Source organism: Neodiprion lecontei, chromosome 2, assembly GCF_021901455.1.
Source record: "Neodiprion lecontei isolate iyNeoLeco1 chromosome 2, iyNeoLeco1.1, whole genome shotgun sequence".
NCBI classification, from domain to species: Eukaryota; Metazoa; Arthropoda; class Insecta; order Hymenoptera; family Diprionidae; genus Neodiprion; species Neodiprion lecontei.
Genome location: NC_060261.1, coordinates 37,789,205 through 37,805,981, shown reverse-complemented (window position 1 = coordinate 37,805,981; position 16,777 = coordinate 37,789,205). Strand labels below are relative to the sequence as shown.

The 16,777-nt window shown below is 44.3% G+C and overlaps 1 protein-coding gene and 1 long non-coding RNA gene across 3 annotated transcripts in view; one reads left to right on the top strand and one right to left on the bottom strand.

Moving 5' to 3' along the window:
* LOC107216470 (glutamate receptor 1) overlaps positions 1–16,777 on the top strand; it is a 157,882-nt gene that overhangs the window by 90,702 nt on the left and 50,403 nt on the right. For both annotated transcript variants that reach the window (XM_046730559.1, XM_046730560.1), the window contains exon 2: positions 3,527–3,679. In XM_046730559.1, coding sequence (XP_046586515.1) covers positions 3,527–3,679 — 153 coding nt within the window. The remainder of the gene's footprint in view (positions 1–3,526; positions 3,680–16,777) is intronic.
* LOC124292752 overlaps positions 1–16,777 on the bottom strand; it is a 156,215-nt gene that overhangs the window by 94,266 nt on the left and 45,172 nt on the right. The window contains exon 4 of the long non-coding RNA XR_006902658.1: positions 2,359–2,566. This is a non-coding gene — a long non-coding RNA (uncharacterized LOC124292752). The remainder of the gene's footprint in view (positions 1–2,358; positions 2,567–16,777) is intronic.

Genomic DNA, 16,777 nt, shown 5'->3' with positions numbered 1-16,777 from the left:
TTCGACTTGATTTTCCCATCTTGAGTTGTTCCTTTGCAGCGTTACTTCGGGCAATTTGATCGCAGATCCATACAGTTAAACTACAGAAACGAGAATATCGGCCACTGGTTTTGATCATTAGTGTATATATGTATAGGTATAATTTTACGGTCAGGCCACGCAAATCTTTCTATCTCGTTCAACAGATTATACCCAGCATAAAAGCACTGAAGTGAAAAGCTTGGCGAAATCCTTTCTGAGAATAAAAAAAGATTGAAAAATGTGAAAAATCGGAGCTTGAATCCAGCGGGTCGCGGTGTCAGAGAGCCGAATGGACGCGTGATGCATGTCCGCGAGCGGCACCGAGAAGAATGCCACATTCCTCAAGTTTACCGCATTTAATAATAACAATAATTCTCGCGGACTATGCTATGACCCTCGAGCTTTATACTTTCGCCCTCGGTTTGGTTCTTGCCAAATGCCAGAGGGGCACTGAAGCTACGGGATGAGTAGCGGTGAAACCCTCGATAAATCGTGATTATACTTTTTAATATTTTTGCCCCGTTTTTATGAAATTCTATTTATTTACTTACATCAGTTTCTCCCTGTTTACCGATCGCGTGTCACACGGTTGGCTGGAGCCGCCCTGGCGCCGTTCGAGGGTTGGCCTAAAAAACGTGACGGTAACGCGTAATTGACGTTGTTGATAAAAGTGCAGGGCAACGTCAATTATCTCAGCGATTAAGACCGCGGTTAAAGTCGCGGTGATTCAAGTGAAATTACTCGGCGCTTCCACGCCGATGAAAGAATGTGAGTGAGTGAGCGCGACGGAGGCGTCAGGGGTAAGGTAAAAAATGAAAAGCACACCGACGGCAGGATGTATACTTTGTAACGGCGTGACACCCCAACTTGAGGCGTTTCCATTATTAAAATATAAATCATCTTCTCATATTAATCAATCCCGAAGCTCAAAGCATGCCCGAGTTTACAACATTTTTTTGTCGAAGACCTAGGGGGGGGGGGGGCGTATTAATTTCACTGTACGTAATTTACAGCTCCCCTTAACGTGTGCTGAACTATAACCTGGTGTCGTGGTTGAATGAATTATTATTTAATAGGCTAAACAAAGTTGATCAAAGCTTAATTGCCTTGAACGAACATGAGGGATTCGTCGTAACGGTCTAACTCGACTTCCTCGATTCTGTCAAAAACACTCCCCTCATCCATACCTGCAACAATATACGAGTAACGGAAACGATAACGAAACAACGATCAGCTTCACGTTATTACGTGCTGTAAATAAAACTGTTCAACGAAATAAATCGAACTGTGAATGCGGCATGCGCCTTCTTGGCGGGGAACCGATGTTGTCTTTTCGAATTCATCATCGTAAGATTCGACCCTGCAAGGGTAAAGAGGGAGAAATCAAAATATGAAGAAAAATGGACAGGTCGCATAGGTATTTGAATCGCGTGCCACTGACCCACGCCTGTAAGTTGGTATATAAGCAACCATTAGGTTGTGGCCGACGGACGGATTGTGGTCACGTATATCGTAAACGCGAGCAAAGAAGGTACACGTATAAATATATATATATATCTATATATGTCCACTCGTGGCCTCCGGTATTTTATGTGTTTTTTATTTATACCGGGCTACGTTTTCTCCGGAATCTGGATTTCGGCCTCCGTTCGTCCTGCAGGACGCAATTTGCGGCCCGCGGGCACGCTATGTTCGCCTCCGTCAACCGCGTCCGGCATTCTTCCCGAATCGAAAAGTGTCTGTGCAGGTATCGGAACACGCCAAGATACATCGCACGTCGCATAGTCCGCAGTGAGCGCATTGCACGCACGCATCAACACGCGTTATATACACGGTTCTCCGTGAAAACTGCGCCTCGCGATCGAAATCGCGGGTTCTTGCCTATCGACAAGCTACGCTACGCCTTAATACAGTTTTCCGCAAAATTTCCGCCACCTGTATGTATAGGTACAATATTCATGTAGTTCCGAATAGTTTACCACTCCTGCACGCTCGTTCGCCTCAACACCTAATCCCTCGTTATAACGAGGCTTTCGCGAAGGACGTATGAATAGGACACGAGGTCCTTTGGCAAGCTTTGTTAACGGCGTTTAATAATGCCTGCATTGTTTGCCAGTAACGCTTCGACATCTTCGTCTCTCTTCTCCGCTTCGATTAAATCCATTGCACGCTGGCATGGTCGTTTCGTTTACGATGCGCTAACCGCCCTATAACTACGGTATTCACAAGCTTCGCTGCCTCGTGCACTTGGAAAAGGATTGAACCGTACTCGTCTGCGTCGTGGTACCGAAGGATTTGCGACACAGACGTGATTAGAATAAGAATTGGTCAACTTACCGAAATCTGCACCTTCACCTAATCCCTAGATTTCATCCTCCCACGCAGTCTCTGCAACGGACTTGTTACTTCTTGCGTGGAACTTGACTGCACACCGATTGACGGTCAAAATAACAAAAATAGTTGACAATCTCACTAATATTGACACCTTCAACTTGTTACACGTTGCAAGCACTCTCCTCCGTGTCAAGCAGATTATCGATGAAATCTGAAACACATATATTTGTTTTAACGGGCAAGAATTCCACGGTAGTTTGACTAATGAATCGTGCACAGGAAAAACACGATCACATTTTAAAATTCAGTGAAAAATGGTATCAAAGGTTAACCGAATGCAATCGCTTACGATGAGTTAGAATTTGTATAATTTATTTTCGGATAAATCCAGGATGTCGAATCCAATTACCGATGCTGCGGGGATTTGGGTCTGTTGGATAGGTACAACGGCAATCGCGGTAACACTGATTCGGATGCCATAGTGAATTACTGCAGCAATTACACAGTCCATTGCGATGTTGACTGCCTGCTACTGAACCATATTCAAGCCTCGTCATTACAGGTAACGCCAGTCTACCTCGCGAAACGAGATCACGTTGTGGACGAGTTCGCCGACCAATTGAGTAACTAGCCGCTTCGGCGAACTCCGCACGTTGAATCGATGCTATCCATGCCGGTGCATAACATTAATATTAAAGTGAGAAGATATCGGCGTGTTCAGCCCGTCGTCGTACTGTAAGGGTGACAACGAATGTTCAACTGAGCGAGAGAAGTTTTCATTCAAATTTATATTCCACGCTCTCCGTCTTTGCAGCAGACTTGTTGATTATTCATGCAAATTGTGTATCACGGTCATCGCTACGAAACACTGAGTGCAGCCGTATCGTTTCGCCGAGCGTTGAACTCGGTGCATGTTTCAAGTTTCATCTATCCAGCTGCATCCCGAGACGCGAAAGTTTAATTTTAAACTTGTACGCATCGCTATGTGCCCGTCACTTTCAGCGAGAAAGTTCTTCTCGTCTTATCCCAAAAGTTTGCAGGGCATGTTTGACGTCCAAGTCTCAACACTTTCCTCGTCGTTGACGCGAGCCGGACATTAATTAAGGATATTGTTCAGGCAACGAAGCCTTTGTATCTGTCGAGTTTGGTCACGTTATTTATCTATTTCCAGGTGCCATATTCGAACAGGGTAACGACGAGGTGCAATCTGTGTTCAAATTCGCCATGCTCAACTACAACGAGAACGTCACCGGACGCCGGTTCGAGCTGCAGGCGTTTGTCAACGTCATCAACACCGCGGACGCCTTCAAATTGTCTCATCTCAGTAAGTTGAATGACCTATTTTGAAATATAGTATCAAGTATGTCAAGTTCGTATATTATTTCATTTTTCGATATAGGCGGTGTCGAAACTTGATACTGTTCTTGACTCTTTCATAATCACCCGCGATTTACCGTCATCGTGTAACTGAAACTCAAGTTTAACGAAACCGTCGAATTTTTTTTCTGCAACATTTTTGCGATAGGAATAGCAACATGATCGTGATGCTACAAAATAACTTATAACCCAATTCTGGACTGATTGAAACAGCATTCGTATACCTGGATTAAATAATATGTACGATATGTAAGTACCAGCGTAGATTACGAAAGTTAGATTGGCGAGGAATTGATGTTCGTTTGATAAATTTCATATCAGGATAGAATTATTCGATTTTTACAATCGAGCAGTCAGACAGTTTTTAGAAATTATGATTCTTTCATTCGACGAATATAATTTCTGAGCGATGTAGGTAACTCGATACCAACACAATTTAACGTCTCGTTTATCTCAAGTGATGGCCTATACGGCGCTTCTACACGATAAAACATATCATCGATTAGCTATCGTTCGCAAATAATATGTTAGGTACGTGCTGATGGTATCGCTGTACGGTAGATGAAATCGGTACACATTGACAGCGAGAAGCACGCGCGCAGGAATTTTTTATTCATAAATGTAAGCTAACTGGTATAAAAGTACTCTTCGATTCCGATGAACTGATGGCAATCGCTACAAGTGACGGACTTAAGTACGTACTGTACCAATTAAAGATTTAATCTCTTAACAAACCGGCGCGGGCCTATATACATAATAATTTTTGTTGTCAGTTCGTAAGTTCAGTATCCTAAGATGTTGGATTGACTTCAGATAGTGTTGAATCAACACTGAATAAGTCTCTAAAAGTCAATACCGAAATTCTTGCTTACAACGTGATCAGAATGCATGCGTGTAGTCGGTAAGGTGAAATTTGTTTAACCCTTTCACTCACGCAATTAAGTTTTTTTTTTTGGCCTCGAATTACATTTAAAGGTTTTCTATGTATTTTTCGACGCTGAATGCGAACCTGATGTTAAAATTTAGTAAAACTAGAGACAACCCCTAAAATAGGCTGATAACAGGGTGAATTATCAAGATTGTTTTAGACAGTGGTCTTGAATGAGATTTATACGAATATTTATTATGAGACAGTACGATTTTAGGTCAAGAATAGGTGCAAACGCCAATACTATCGATATGCACCACTAAGGAGGGTGAAAACTACCCCTATGCGTTGAATTCTGTAAATCTAATGGCTATTCTGAGATCTCTGTTTGTCAAACAATGAATTCCAAGCATTTTTAGTATATGCTTATTATCAAATTTCGCCGCTAACGAATTAAATGCACGAAAATACGTTTTTTTTTTTTTTATAGCATATATTCATTTATAACAATTGCAAACAATTATGAGCACACAAAAAATCCTAATCATTCAAAAATTTGAGTATGTTTCTACGTGAAAATGTAAAAAAATTCAGGATATTACACGGAATATGAAAGAAATGACAATAAAAAAAAAAAAGGAAAAGAAGAAAGAGTGCAACTACAGTGGCTTCTATGACTGAAAGGGTTAATCTCAGATACGGTAGCTTCAGTTCTCATAACAAGAAAGAAAGTCGTGAGTTACCAAGCTTATAGGATGCAGTTCTTTCGCCGCAGGTCTTTGCCGGAATCGTTCTACGTCGGGTTAATCGTAAGTACACCACCGGAGTTTGGGTTGATTCCAAAAGCCGGATGCCCGTATGGCATTTAGTAAAGCTGCACTAATTGTATTAATGCTGGCTGGTTTGCTGAGATCAAGGCTTCCGTTATAATCCTATGCCAAACCGAGGTCCGCGACAAATCTATTATCCTCTACGCGAAACTGCAAAGCTCACCCCTCTGACCCAGCTGTCGTCCGATGGTTTCCTCGGCCCTGAACAGTGTTGCGCTCTGCACAGTCCTGTGGCTAAAGGCCACGCTTTCCGCCCACCGAGTGATTATTGCGTTACAGTGTTATCAATTACCAGTTGCATTCAACAAGCTCGGTGTCCGTTCCGCGGCACGGACTTCCGCTTGCTGTAATTGTCGGTTCAGTACTTGATCGTGGTGCGTACACAGCGAAGACGGCCTAATGTTTACCTCCGGAATACCGGCAGTGGCGGAGTTTATTTTTCGTAATTTATCCGATGAAATTTTGCTACGTGAAAACTGATATTATACGTGTGAATTTGGATTTCAGGAAAAATTACACGGAATCTCCTCGTTCGTGTTCATTGTCCTCTGGTTCTAAATAATTTAGTTAACGTTTCCTCGTCGTGACAGTAAAATTACATTGTTTCAACATACGCGCTTGGTAATTAAAATCCTCAGTGTCCCGGTACGCTTCGTGGCTGTAAACAGCCTCTGAAAATACACGAGAATCATAAAAAAAAAGTGTGAAAATAAATAAAAATAACAGAACACGTTCCGCTAGACAGAAAAACGAGACTGAGGTCAGCTGGGGTGATAAATTTCATGCATTTCGCTCGCATCCATCACCGCACTTTTTCACGCGAAAACACGAAAGAGAATAAGAAGCGGGAGTCGTTGCAGCAGATCAATAAGGAGCATGGTTAAGATCGCATTTATGAGAAAATTGGAACCCCCGAATCGTATTCGGGGGGGATTCGATGCCGAGACAAAGTCACGGAGCGGATAACCAAATTTCGAATCATGCGCGGATCGAGCTGAATTACAACGACGTATAAAAATGGAAAGAAAAGGACCGCGTCGCTTAAACCATCCACTCCTCGGTGCAGCGTGGGCGCAATTCATCATTTTTGCTACACACACGTATATACAGCAGTATAATATTCGAAGCTCGATGGTAAATGTGTACGAAGGTAGCTCGAGAGGTTGCAGCGCTGGCCAGGGGTGGCATAAATCTGCCGAGGGCTCCCTGGGGTGGCTTTCCTTCTTCGCCATTCCTCCCCCTCGCCCCTCGGCATCGGCATCGCCCACCTCTCTCGCCGTCGGGGGCAGAGACGCGAGATGAATCCAGAGGTTCGATTCACGCCGGTTTATCCGCTGCCTCGACGTGCGAAAGACTCACCCTTGCCTTGGTTCGAATAAGCTGGCGAACTCCGGCTCTTATTCGCCTACATTGCAAGGGGCAATTACATATCGACTTTACCGACTTCATTGACTATTGAATGCTTCGCGCATTCACAGACTCGAGCTGGGATATGACGCTGGGTGATTTCGCTGAGCCGATTCGGCGTACGAATCCTGATAGTAATTTTCATCCGAGCCTTAGAGCCGGGATTAGAATTCTTTAACCATCGGTACCTCGCTACTCCAATGTCACCGGAATACAGATACTGCGGATTGTTATAAATTTTCCTTGAATCGTAGCGCATCGATTACTTTTTTCGCAGTTCTATTTCCATGCAGTATCAACAACGTCAAATCAACACCCCCAATCCGTGAATTTCATACGCGTAAAACTGCAGTCGAACACTGAAAAATGTTCTCACTGCTTGCAAGATATTTATCTCGGTTATCTTTAAGTATCAGCGTTTGTAAGGGAATGTTGTGGGCAGCTAAAGTCTTTGCTCGTTTGCAGGGATAAAAACTCTGGAAAAGTAGCATGAAGTTTGTGCTATTCGCACGCGTAATGTTCACGTACAATGTGTGAATATTTTACGACGGTCTTTGAAAACCGTGAATTTAGGAGGAAAAATGAGCTATCGCAGCAAGAAATTATTACCGACATTTAACGTTATTCTATCAGTTTCATTCGAATCAGTACGTTTCACTTTGAATTAGTTTTCTCGAACCCGTGACTTTAACTTTGATAGTTTGAAAACTCGACAGCGGTCTGGTTTCTTGGTATCCCGATAGTGAAATTGATTGCCGAAAGAGTTTGAAACAGGATTCGCGTGATTCATTATCATGGTCGTGGTTTGTTACGGTGCGTCTATTGAGATACGAAACCGGAGCAAGGTTTCCTAATTTCACAAAGGCATTGTAGTAGATAGAGTGGGAATATTCCCTTTCGGCTAACAACTATAGTTTACAGCGTAGCGTAACCGACGAGTTGGATTTATCAAAGCCCATCAAATCTCGGAGTGCAGCTTTTGTCTGTAAGTGATTATCACCAACAAGGAGCCGTACAGCATCATTGCAGAGAAGCCTCAACTACGGAGGCTATTTGTTCCATGCAATGACGGGTGGATGGAGAGACTCGAGTCGGGGATGGAGGATGGCTACATGGAAGTACTGCCACCAGCCAGCAAAGCGTCATTTCCGATTGCCATTTCTCAGTAGCACATCCCTCCGCATTGTCTTACCAACCATGAGTTGGTTAAAGTTTAGCAGTAGCGGCAGCAGCTTAAGCCGAGGACCAAGAATGTATTTCGGCTACTTATCCTTGCGCCGCTCGCGAGATACGTGCGTTATACATATTGTCGTATACATGTATGTGAAATACAATATATGACGTGTAGGGTGTAGGTGTGTACGGATTGATGAGGAGTAAGGATATTATGTTTTCGATTTAAACTTTTTAATTAGGTCGACAGAATAGCTGATACGCCATTCCGTGTTATTTCCAAGTTTTTAATCATCTCGCACTTTTCCAGAGTTTCGTTTCAATTCATTATACTTTCGCTAAAGTAATTCACGGCGGGAGCAGCGGAGTGAATAATAAAAAACATGAAGGAAAAAATAGGAATAAAACGAAAATTCATCCATTCGTCTACGCAAGCCAAGCTGCGACACACATGTGTACATATTTTCTAATTGCAGAGTTTACTCTTGGTCCGTTGTTCGGGGAAAAATTCAGAAATATGAGAAGAACCTGAGGAAAACATGAGCCAACGTTAAATCGACCGAAACGGCCTTTTGGGATTTGAACCAACATTTGAGAAATAGTAAAATGATAAAATACAAATTGAACGATTTTCGAATACGAGCGCGCATAGTCAGTAAACTTTGACGAATGTGGAGTAAAATTTGCAACACTGCGAAGCCTCACGCAATAAAAGAAGAGATAGTTTGTTCGTTAACAACTATGGCAAGAGTGAGAAAGCGACGATGCGACCGATTTACCTTGACTCAGCAGACGCATCGTCGTCTTCTCCATAAGCCCCAATATTAGTTAGGACAACCGACACGACGGAAGGCGCTGGGACGACAAGGGTTGTCATCGTAGAGGCTGCTAAGTAGCCACGGGTAGTTGGCTAGGTGGGTAGATAGTTATGTACCGTCTGCGTCGCAAATACCCACCGGTAGATACCCGCCCCCATTTTATACGTATACGTAGGCATACGTATACGTACACGTGCGGATGTACCGCGCCCTCGGGTTCATGGAAGCGAACCGCATAGCTAACAGCACCCGCGAGAGCCACCCTTAAAAATCTTCACCCCTTCGAGAACGTCGTGTGTGAAGAGGGGCGCGCTAGAGGGAGAAGAAAAAGTGAGAAGGAGAAAAAAGGAAGAAAAAATACGGCGGAACAAGGAGGGGAGGGTGGCTGGCTGGCGAGGTCGAGGGACTGTGGCACGTAATAACGATCCGATGAAAAGAGACGAAAGTTGACGAACCGTGCAGTTATAGAGCCAGAGGCGGGACAGTCTGAGGAGAATATCGTTAGCGTTACATATACACCGTATCTCGGTCAAACAGAGGTCTATTTTTATCCCTCGGCTTATTTCCGCGTTAAAGAAATTTTATTACGTTCTTTGATAAGCAAGCAGCCGACTCTCGTCGTTGATACGCCAATTTCTTACAATATTTCGCCAGAATCCGATTGGCAATGATAGTTGGAGGGGATGAATCGGGGACAAACAGTTTCCGTTTCGGTATAAAGTTGAGAGAAAGTTGGAAAATCGGTCCGCGGGTGAAGACTTTGAAAATAATACGGGGACGGCGACGACGACGATCGCGAGGATGAATAATTCGAGTCAGCTGTTTGGAGCGGGAGAATTGCTGAGTAATAATCGCAACAAGGCAAACTCCGGCCTCAATTAAGAGAAACAGGGAACGGGAACCAAAGTCAAACACTGCTATTCCCGGGCCCCGCGACTGAGCCGCTATACCGGCTTTTGACTTGAACTACATTCCGTGGCTCGACTAACCGATCAAACTCCGAGGTTCTTGAGAACTTTGTAAATTTGTACGTAGTCGAACGGTGTAATTAATATTGATGATTGTAAAGTTCTCAGGGAGTGATCAATTTCCATTGCTTTTAATTAGAACGGCTTAAGACTCTCGTCGGGTTTTCCTCCCCCTTTCTTACTCTTTCCGTCCTCTTTCTCTTTCTCGTTTCTCTCCTCTTTTTCTCGCTCATGCTTTGCCCCTTATTGTTATTCCGCCTAGGCAAAACTCCGAAAGCGCAAGGGAAAAGCCGTGGAACGCGTTGTACGCGCGGTGTTCGCGATAGTCCAGCTTTCGACGTCAAACTTGTGTGAAAAACGGTCGGTACATTAACTCGGGGGCCGAAACTCCGTTACACTAAACAGGAACCGTGAGGGTATTGTTTCGGGATTCCGTGTAGAGTTTGGCGTGGCGTGCGATCTATTATTCAATTTATTATTCACTGCATCGTTCGCTGTCAGCCGAGACCCTTCGAGAATCCAAAAGCTTGTCACTGGAAACTCGTTTGTTGAACTTAAAATTGATCGTCGGCTCAATGGCGCTTCTGGCCTATTACCATCCGAGATATTTTACACGTCGTTAAAATTACACCTCGCCGTTAATGCCGTGATGAGGGTACCGTCACGGATCGCCAGGCCCCCCATCCTGCCGTCCAAAAATACTTCGTTGCATAGTTTCAACGTCGACATTAACGGGGACCGAGTTCGGATCTATGTATCACAGTTTGGCGTAAAACGAACTACCTAACCAAAAAGACACGGGGTGTAATGATAAGAACCGTTGACGACGTACCTGAAAGCGAGTCAATTTCCGAGTTGTACAAACGTAAGGAAATCGTGGATCGAGCTGTGGCCAAGGCGAAGTCCGGCATAATTGGCTCTTGAAATATACGATCCTAAGTTGGCCAAATTTTATTCGCCTTATTTGATTACTTCACCGAAAAAAGAAACGTACGAGTTTGTTCACGGTGTATAACCACCGACAAAGCCAAAACGAAGCCAACAGTGCGTGATACCGCGTCATTCCGTTGTAGAATGAATAAGATACCCGTGTTTCTCCAAGGTTTACTGAATGTACACGTTTCTCTTCAAATAACCGAGATAATCAGCCCGCCCACTGAGACATCTCGTGAGTGTATCAACTTCAAACGTCAAGAGTGATATTAGGGGGACTGGCTGACAGACCAAGTGTACCGAAACATAAAATGCTCGGGAGAAATTCGAGTTTCGTATTACTTTTCGCCCGTAGCTGGGTGACAATGGAATTGATTCATCGTTGTTCGGAAAGTGATGAAAGTATATCGTTTTCCTCGAAGGTCAATTTTGAGACCCCTTTCCCCAATATTAATTGACATATTTCCTTGGTGATTAGAACTTCCATCTCTCACCCCTAAATATAAACCGGGTCGTTCTCCCTGCTATGTATTCATGGCTCTTGATCCTGAGGGCCTCGTCTCTTCTTCGCGAGGTTTTTGTCCGCGGTCATTAGGAACTGCCCGTGAATGTCTCCACGTGAATTCCAATGCTTGAATTCCACAGCCATGCCCGTAACGCGTAGTAGACGGTACCGAAAATGGCCAGCGGAACGGTGGAAAAGGGTGGTTAAGGCTGGCTGAGGGCTGACCGGGAGGATCGGGGGCTCTTCTGTTACGCGAAAGTGTTTTTCCCTGCATTTTCATAAGTTCCTCGTTAAAGTTAATTGGTCTACAAATTTACAATCCCGTAGGTACATACTACCCAATGAAACCGTCCCCGACGCCTACGTGACAGAGTTTCACAAAATTTGAGTACACTTGCTTTAGCTTCGAAATCATTTCACTTCGCGTCGAAGTTGCATTTTGCCTGTCTTGTAGCGGAAACTTTTCTCCTTATGTCTGATATAAAATTCAACCGTCAGCTTAGAATAGTTTAATTGATATATTATATATGACAATCTTCGCGCGGATTCATCCCGTACTTTTTTTTTTATTTTATAGACTGTCGTTAACTTTCTCAAAAGCTATTCCACCAACCCCAATCCTGTATCAAGCAGAAAAGCGAGGAAGGTACTTGACTTCGTCCACTTGAAAAGCAGACATTTTGATGGCGATAAAAAGAAATGGCATACAAAAACGGGTGAGAACGAAAAGGTGGGGAGGAATTGCGCTCAGATGTTATAATGCGGCATAGTCTCACAGGGGTAGTTAGATAGATAGTGCGCTTTGCGCGTGGGAATGTCACGACATCAAGTACCACGACGGCAGTGACAGCGGGGAAACTCCCAGCGCCACGACTTGGCTATTAGAAAGTAAAATTACTTTTATTCCTTCGCGGAAGCGCGCTGAAAAAAGGTTAACAAAACGCTGTGAAATATCGCTCGGCTGTATAGCGGTGAAAAGGAAAGCAAAGAAAGAATAAAAAAGAATAGAAATAAAAAAAATAATAAAATGAAGATGACAGAGAGAGAGAGAGAGAGAGAGAGAGAGAGAGAGAGAGAGAGAGAGAGAGAGAGAGAGAGAGAGAGAGAGAGAGAGAGAGAGAGAGAGAGAGAGAGAGAGAGAGAGAGAGAGAGAGAGAGAGAGAGAGAGAGAGAGAGAGAGAGAGAGAGAGAGAGAGAGAGAGAGAGAGAGAGGGAGAGGGAGAAACAGAGAAAAGAAAAGGGGAAAACAAACCACGGAAAAAAAGTAAGTGGATATTATACGGGGTCCTTCCCTTTCCGACTGTCGTCTGAAAGCAAAATTACATCCCTGACCCCTGCAGTTAGATGAACCGAGGGCTCGGTGCAATGCGTGCTGCGCTAGCTGGCTAAAGTCGGAAGTATGCGGCGATACAGCCATGGAGCAGAAGGAGCTCCCCAGATGTATATTGTTGCACTTGTAATTTACTGAAACGTGTTGTGCGAGAACGAGGCGAAGAGTGGAAAGCGTAATTTTACCGGAATCGGAAAACCAAGTGTGTAGCGATGGCTGTTTTCCATCCCCGACGTTCCAAGTCTTCCCTGTATCTCCCTCTCTCTTTCTCCCTCTCGTGTCACTATTTAGTGCTTCTTTGTTTCGAATTGTTCTTCGAGGAGGTATTACTTACGCGTTTCCAGTTTATTTTTATTCCTTCGAATATGGAATACTATATTACTGTACTATTTATTCCAATATTATGTGGAATATACTTTTTGTTAAATTTTTTCGTATATTTATTTTGTGTATTATGTACCTTTATGATGCCACCCAGGGGACACTGTCCCATGGTAATAAAATTCTATTCTGTTCTATTCTCACTCTGGTTTCCCGCAATCTTATCCCTGCAGCGTCTCTCATTATCTCAGGATTTCAAAGAAATGCAATTTTCCTCCTCCTTTTCCGGGTCATATTTATTTGATCGTATTTTCCTTCAGCCTCCTCGAAGGCAAGAAGTATTCCCCGCCACTCTGTCCGTTACTCAGGACGACAAGTTTCTCCTCACCGAGAACTACCCGCATGAGTTCGCGGAGTCACGCTGCTCCTCGCCAAAATGCTCGGTACTGATTTTCCCACTTCGGTGAGCTCTAAAACTGCGCTACTAACTTGAGATAAGGCAACTGAGTGAGAATGCAAATGTGGTAAGGCCGCAGCGTGGGACAATACGAGACTGACAAGTCGAGAAGTTTCCCCAGCATTTCGACTCTCGAGGAAGCAGCAGCTTCGGGCTGAGAATGGGTTGAATAAATTCACCGCCCTACCCGCCAATAAAAGTATTGCAGAGTCAATCCGAGCCGAGCCGAGCGTCGTTTCGCCGAGAATCGCGAAGTAGCTGCAGTAATGCGCAAAATCTGAGATCACGCTTGCCCTCGGAACTCGACCTTCGTCCTTGCATAATTGGCAGCTGGAGTCAATCTCGCGGGTATAACACGCGTGACGAATTTATCTTCATTCCTGTCATACGCCACCGGAATTCAACCCCGCTTATGACGTCGAATTCCTTTCGTCGCGATTAGGTAATCGACCGTTTTATTGACAAGCACTTTGTCTTTGCTTCTGTTCACTGGATGACATAGTAGTACACGAGCGGGAAAAAAGAGCACGGAGAAAACTCGAACAGCACAGGAACGTTCGACGTGGTCTGTGCTAACAGGGAGAGTGTCAAACCTTCGGATCACAGAGTCTGCTGAAATTTGAGGGGGTGTCTCTATGCCTCAAAATACGGAGCATCTGATGTGTAAATTCGTTCGTTGGACCGTTCTTTGCTGCGTCTGAAATTGATTATATCAGCAGTTTAACGAGTGGATAGTCCTAATGAACAAAAACTGTTGTGTATTTTTCCCTGAAATGTTAATTTACATTGTCCTCTCTTAAAGTTTCGATGACAAGTTCTCATAGATTGAAGTGTGAACGGATAAATAATGGTTATTTCAGAGTCATGGTTAAGTATAAACCAAGAATTTTCGACAGCTTGATATACTGTTAATTGAGCGAAGGACGGCCCAATGGATGGAACTATGCGTCAGAAACTCTATATTTTGGGTCAAGGAAACAGCCCTAGAAGTATTCGGTAGAGCCTGTGATCCGGAGGTGCGATACTCTTCTACTTGCGAGTTACGCCGATTGTGCGGAATGAATGAAAAAAGGGCTGCACTGCAAAATGAGAGCAAGAGCGAAATAACGCGAGGGAAAAGTTTTCATCATGAAAAAACGGCACCGACATGAGGTACTTCGCATCTTACCGATCTTATTCTTCTTTTTCTTTCTTTGCCTCTTTTCGCCTGCTACCTTTTATTCCGTTTCTTTCGCTGCTCCCCCTGTGTCTAACCCCCGTTTGAACGAGAGGCAAATTAAAACTTGGCGAGAAAGTTCCTGTCGCGAGAAGCGGTTTGAAATAAAACAAAAAAAAAGAACAAAAAAACAAATACCTTCATCCCTTTTCGAGCATCGCGGAGTTTCACCAGTCGCGAAACAACATTCCGAGTATAAAGAGATGTGCCAACCAGCAGTTACCACCAAGTAAAGGTGTTTTTTCCCCTCTTCTCTCGACCGGAGCCTAAAAATGTCTCCTGCTCACCGAGCGTTGCAAGACTGAGAGGCTTTTAATAATGCTAATGGTATCCCGCCCTCTCCAAAATCCGGGATTCACGGTATCCGCAAACCAACGGACGCGTATAGATGATACGAAATTTGGACACTGGTAATTATGCGAATTCGGAGCTTTACTGTATCAGGAGCCTTTTGTGAAGGAGTATTTAGACGTGTTTAAACTTTGAGCTTTGGCTATGAGTTTTATATAAAACTCTTCGTTCAAGCAATGAAGTACGACTTGGAATCCGTGTGATGCGTGAAAGCTTGGTATCCAATTCTCGATGGGAATATTGTAACGATCGGATCGGAACGAAACCCGAGAGCGAGTATTTCTGCTGATACTCATGTTCGAAATCGCGCACCGAATCGATTCACTTGCACAGCTCAAAAAACCCACTTTTGACAATTAATCTAACAATCTAGGCTTTACAGAATAAATTGCGAATTAACAGTCAGCGAGATTAATAGACGGAAAAAAATGTTTTTATCGGGAAATGCGTGTTATCAGTTTAAAGTCTGAAACAAGACTGTTTTTACAACAATGTTGGTTAACGCAGCAACCTTACTCATCTCTATGCTTTTATCTATGCCGACTACTAGATCAGAAAAGTGGGACAAAACGGGTGATTTAACCTTTTTTAACAATATTAATTGTAGAAATTGTCGATGTATCGATGATTCGGCTTTTCCTGGAAGGCAATAGTGTCGAGCGCGTCGAGCTTTCGGTGACCGGAAGATACACAGGCGGCGTTGAATCTCGTTTCGGGTGATCAACAACGCTAACGTACAGTTGGATCTAGAGGTGGAAATATAGCGGGGCACGCATCGGTTGCCGTTTAGGAGATTGCAATCTCTTTTGAAATCGGTGGGTCCGGGAAGGCCGATCGGGGTTCTCGCGGCCCTTTCGTGTCCCGTGACAGGATTTCCGCCCCAATAAAAGGATTAACCGGACGAGGGTTAATCCTATTGGAAGGACCTTCCTCGCGCCCCTCGTCCTCCCCCGCCGTCTGATTAGTCTCGGCCTGACACTCGCGTCCCGCGCCGCACCGTTGCCCACGTTCCGCATTCATTCCGGCTCGACTTCGTGTGAGAGGCGTTCGGCAACGATAACGAAAAAGTATATTGTTGCGGGGAACTCGCGGACTAATTTCAGACATTCATTGTCCCAAACCGAAGGATTTAAGACGCGGCGAATCGTTATTGAGGATATTTGTATCTTTTGGTGAGAAAAAAAAGAAAAAAAAAAAAAAAAGAAAAGTGAAACATATAAGCTCAAGAGACTCGAAAATTTCTCAGGTATACCAGCTACTGTTGTACGGAAGAAAAACGTATCGACGAGACAGCTCGTATCGCGGCGTGTATATTTTCCCATAGCCTTATTATTTTTTCAATTTTCTTATTCGCTCGCGCGGCAAAAAGGCCCGCCTGCACTTGGCCCGCATCACTCCTCGAAGGTAGGCATTGCGGGGGGGAAAAGAAGGGCTTTTCACGGGGATGGCTAACTTCCAATTTCCTCGAGTTCGCCGATTGATCCCGGGTCCAGAGAACGTGAGACAGAATCTCGCCTTTGAGTTTATGCATTTCCCGCTATCCTACCGAGGTGGCGAGGCACGGGACGTGTGATCTCGTCGGTCGCCAAGATGTAAAGTCCTTTGCACGGGTGAGCCAACAAATCCAATCTTGTCCCTTTGGGAAGACAAGGCCGGGGACGCGACGGCGAAAGAATCAAAGGATAAGAGAAGCCGGGGGGAAGCCGCGAAGCTGAAGGGAATAACGTAACCTCGTTGTGAACTGAGGAATCGAATATCACCCGTCGCGCTTAAAGTCACTCTGCGGTAGAGTTCCACTTTTGCAATTTATACTTGCCTGCATTCGTTAGATTATCGTTGATTGCGGGCTTTTACTAATACGCCGGCTA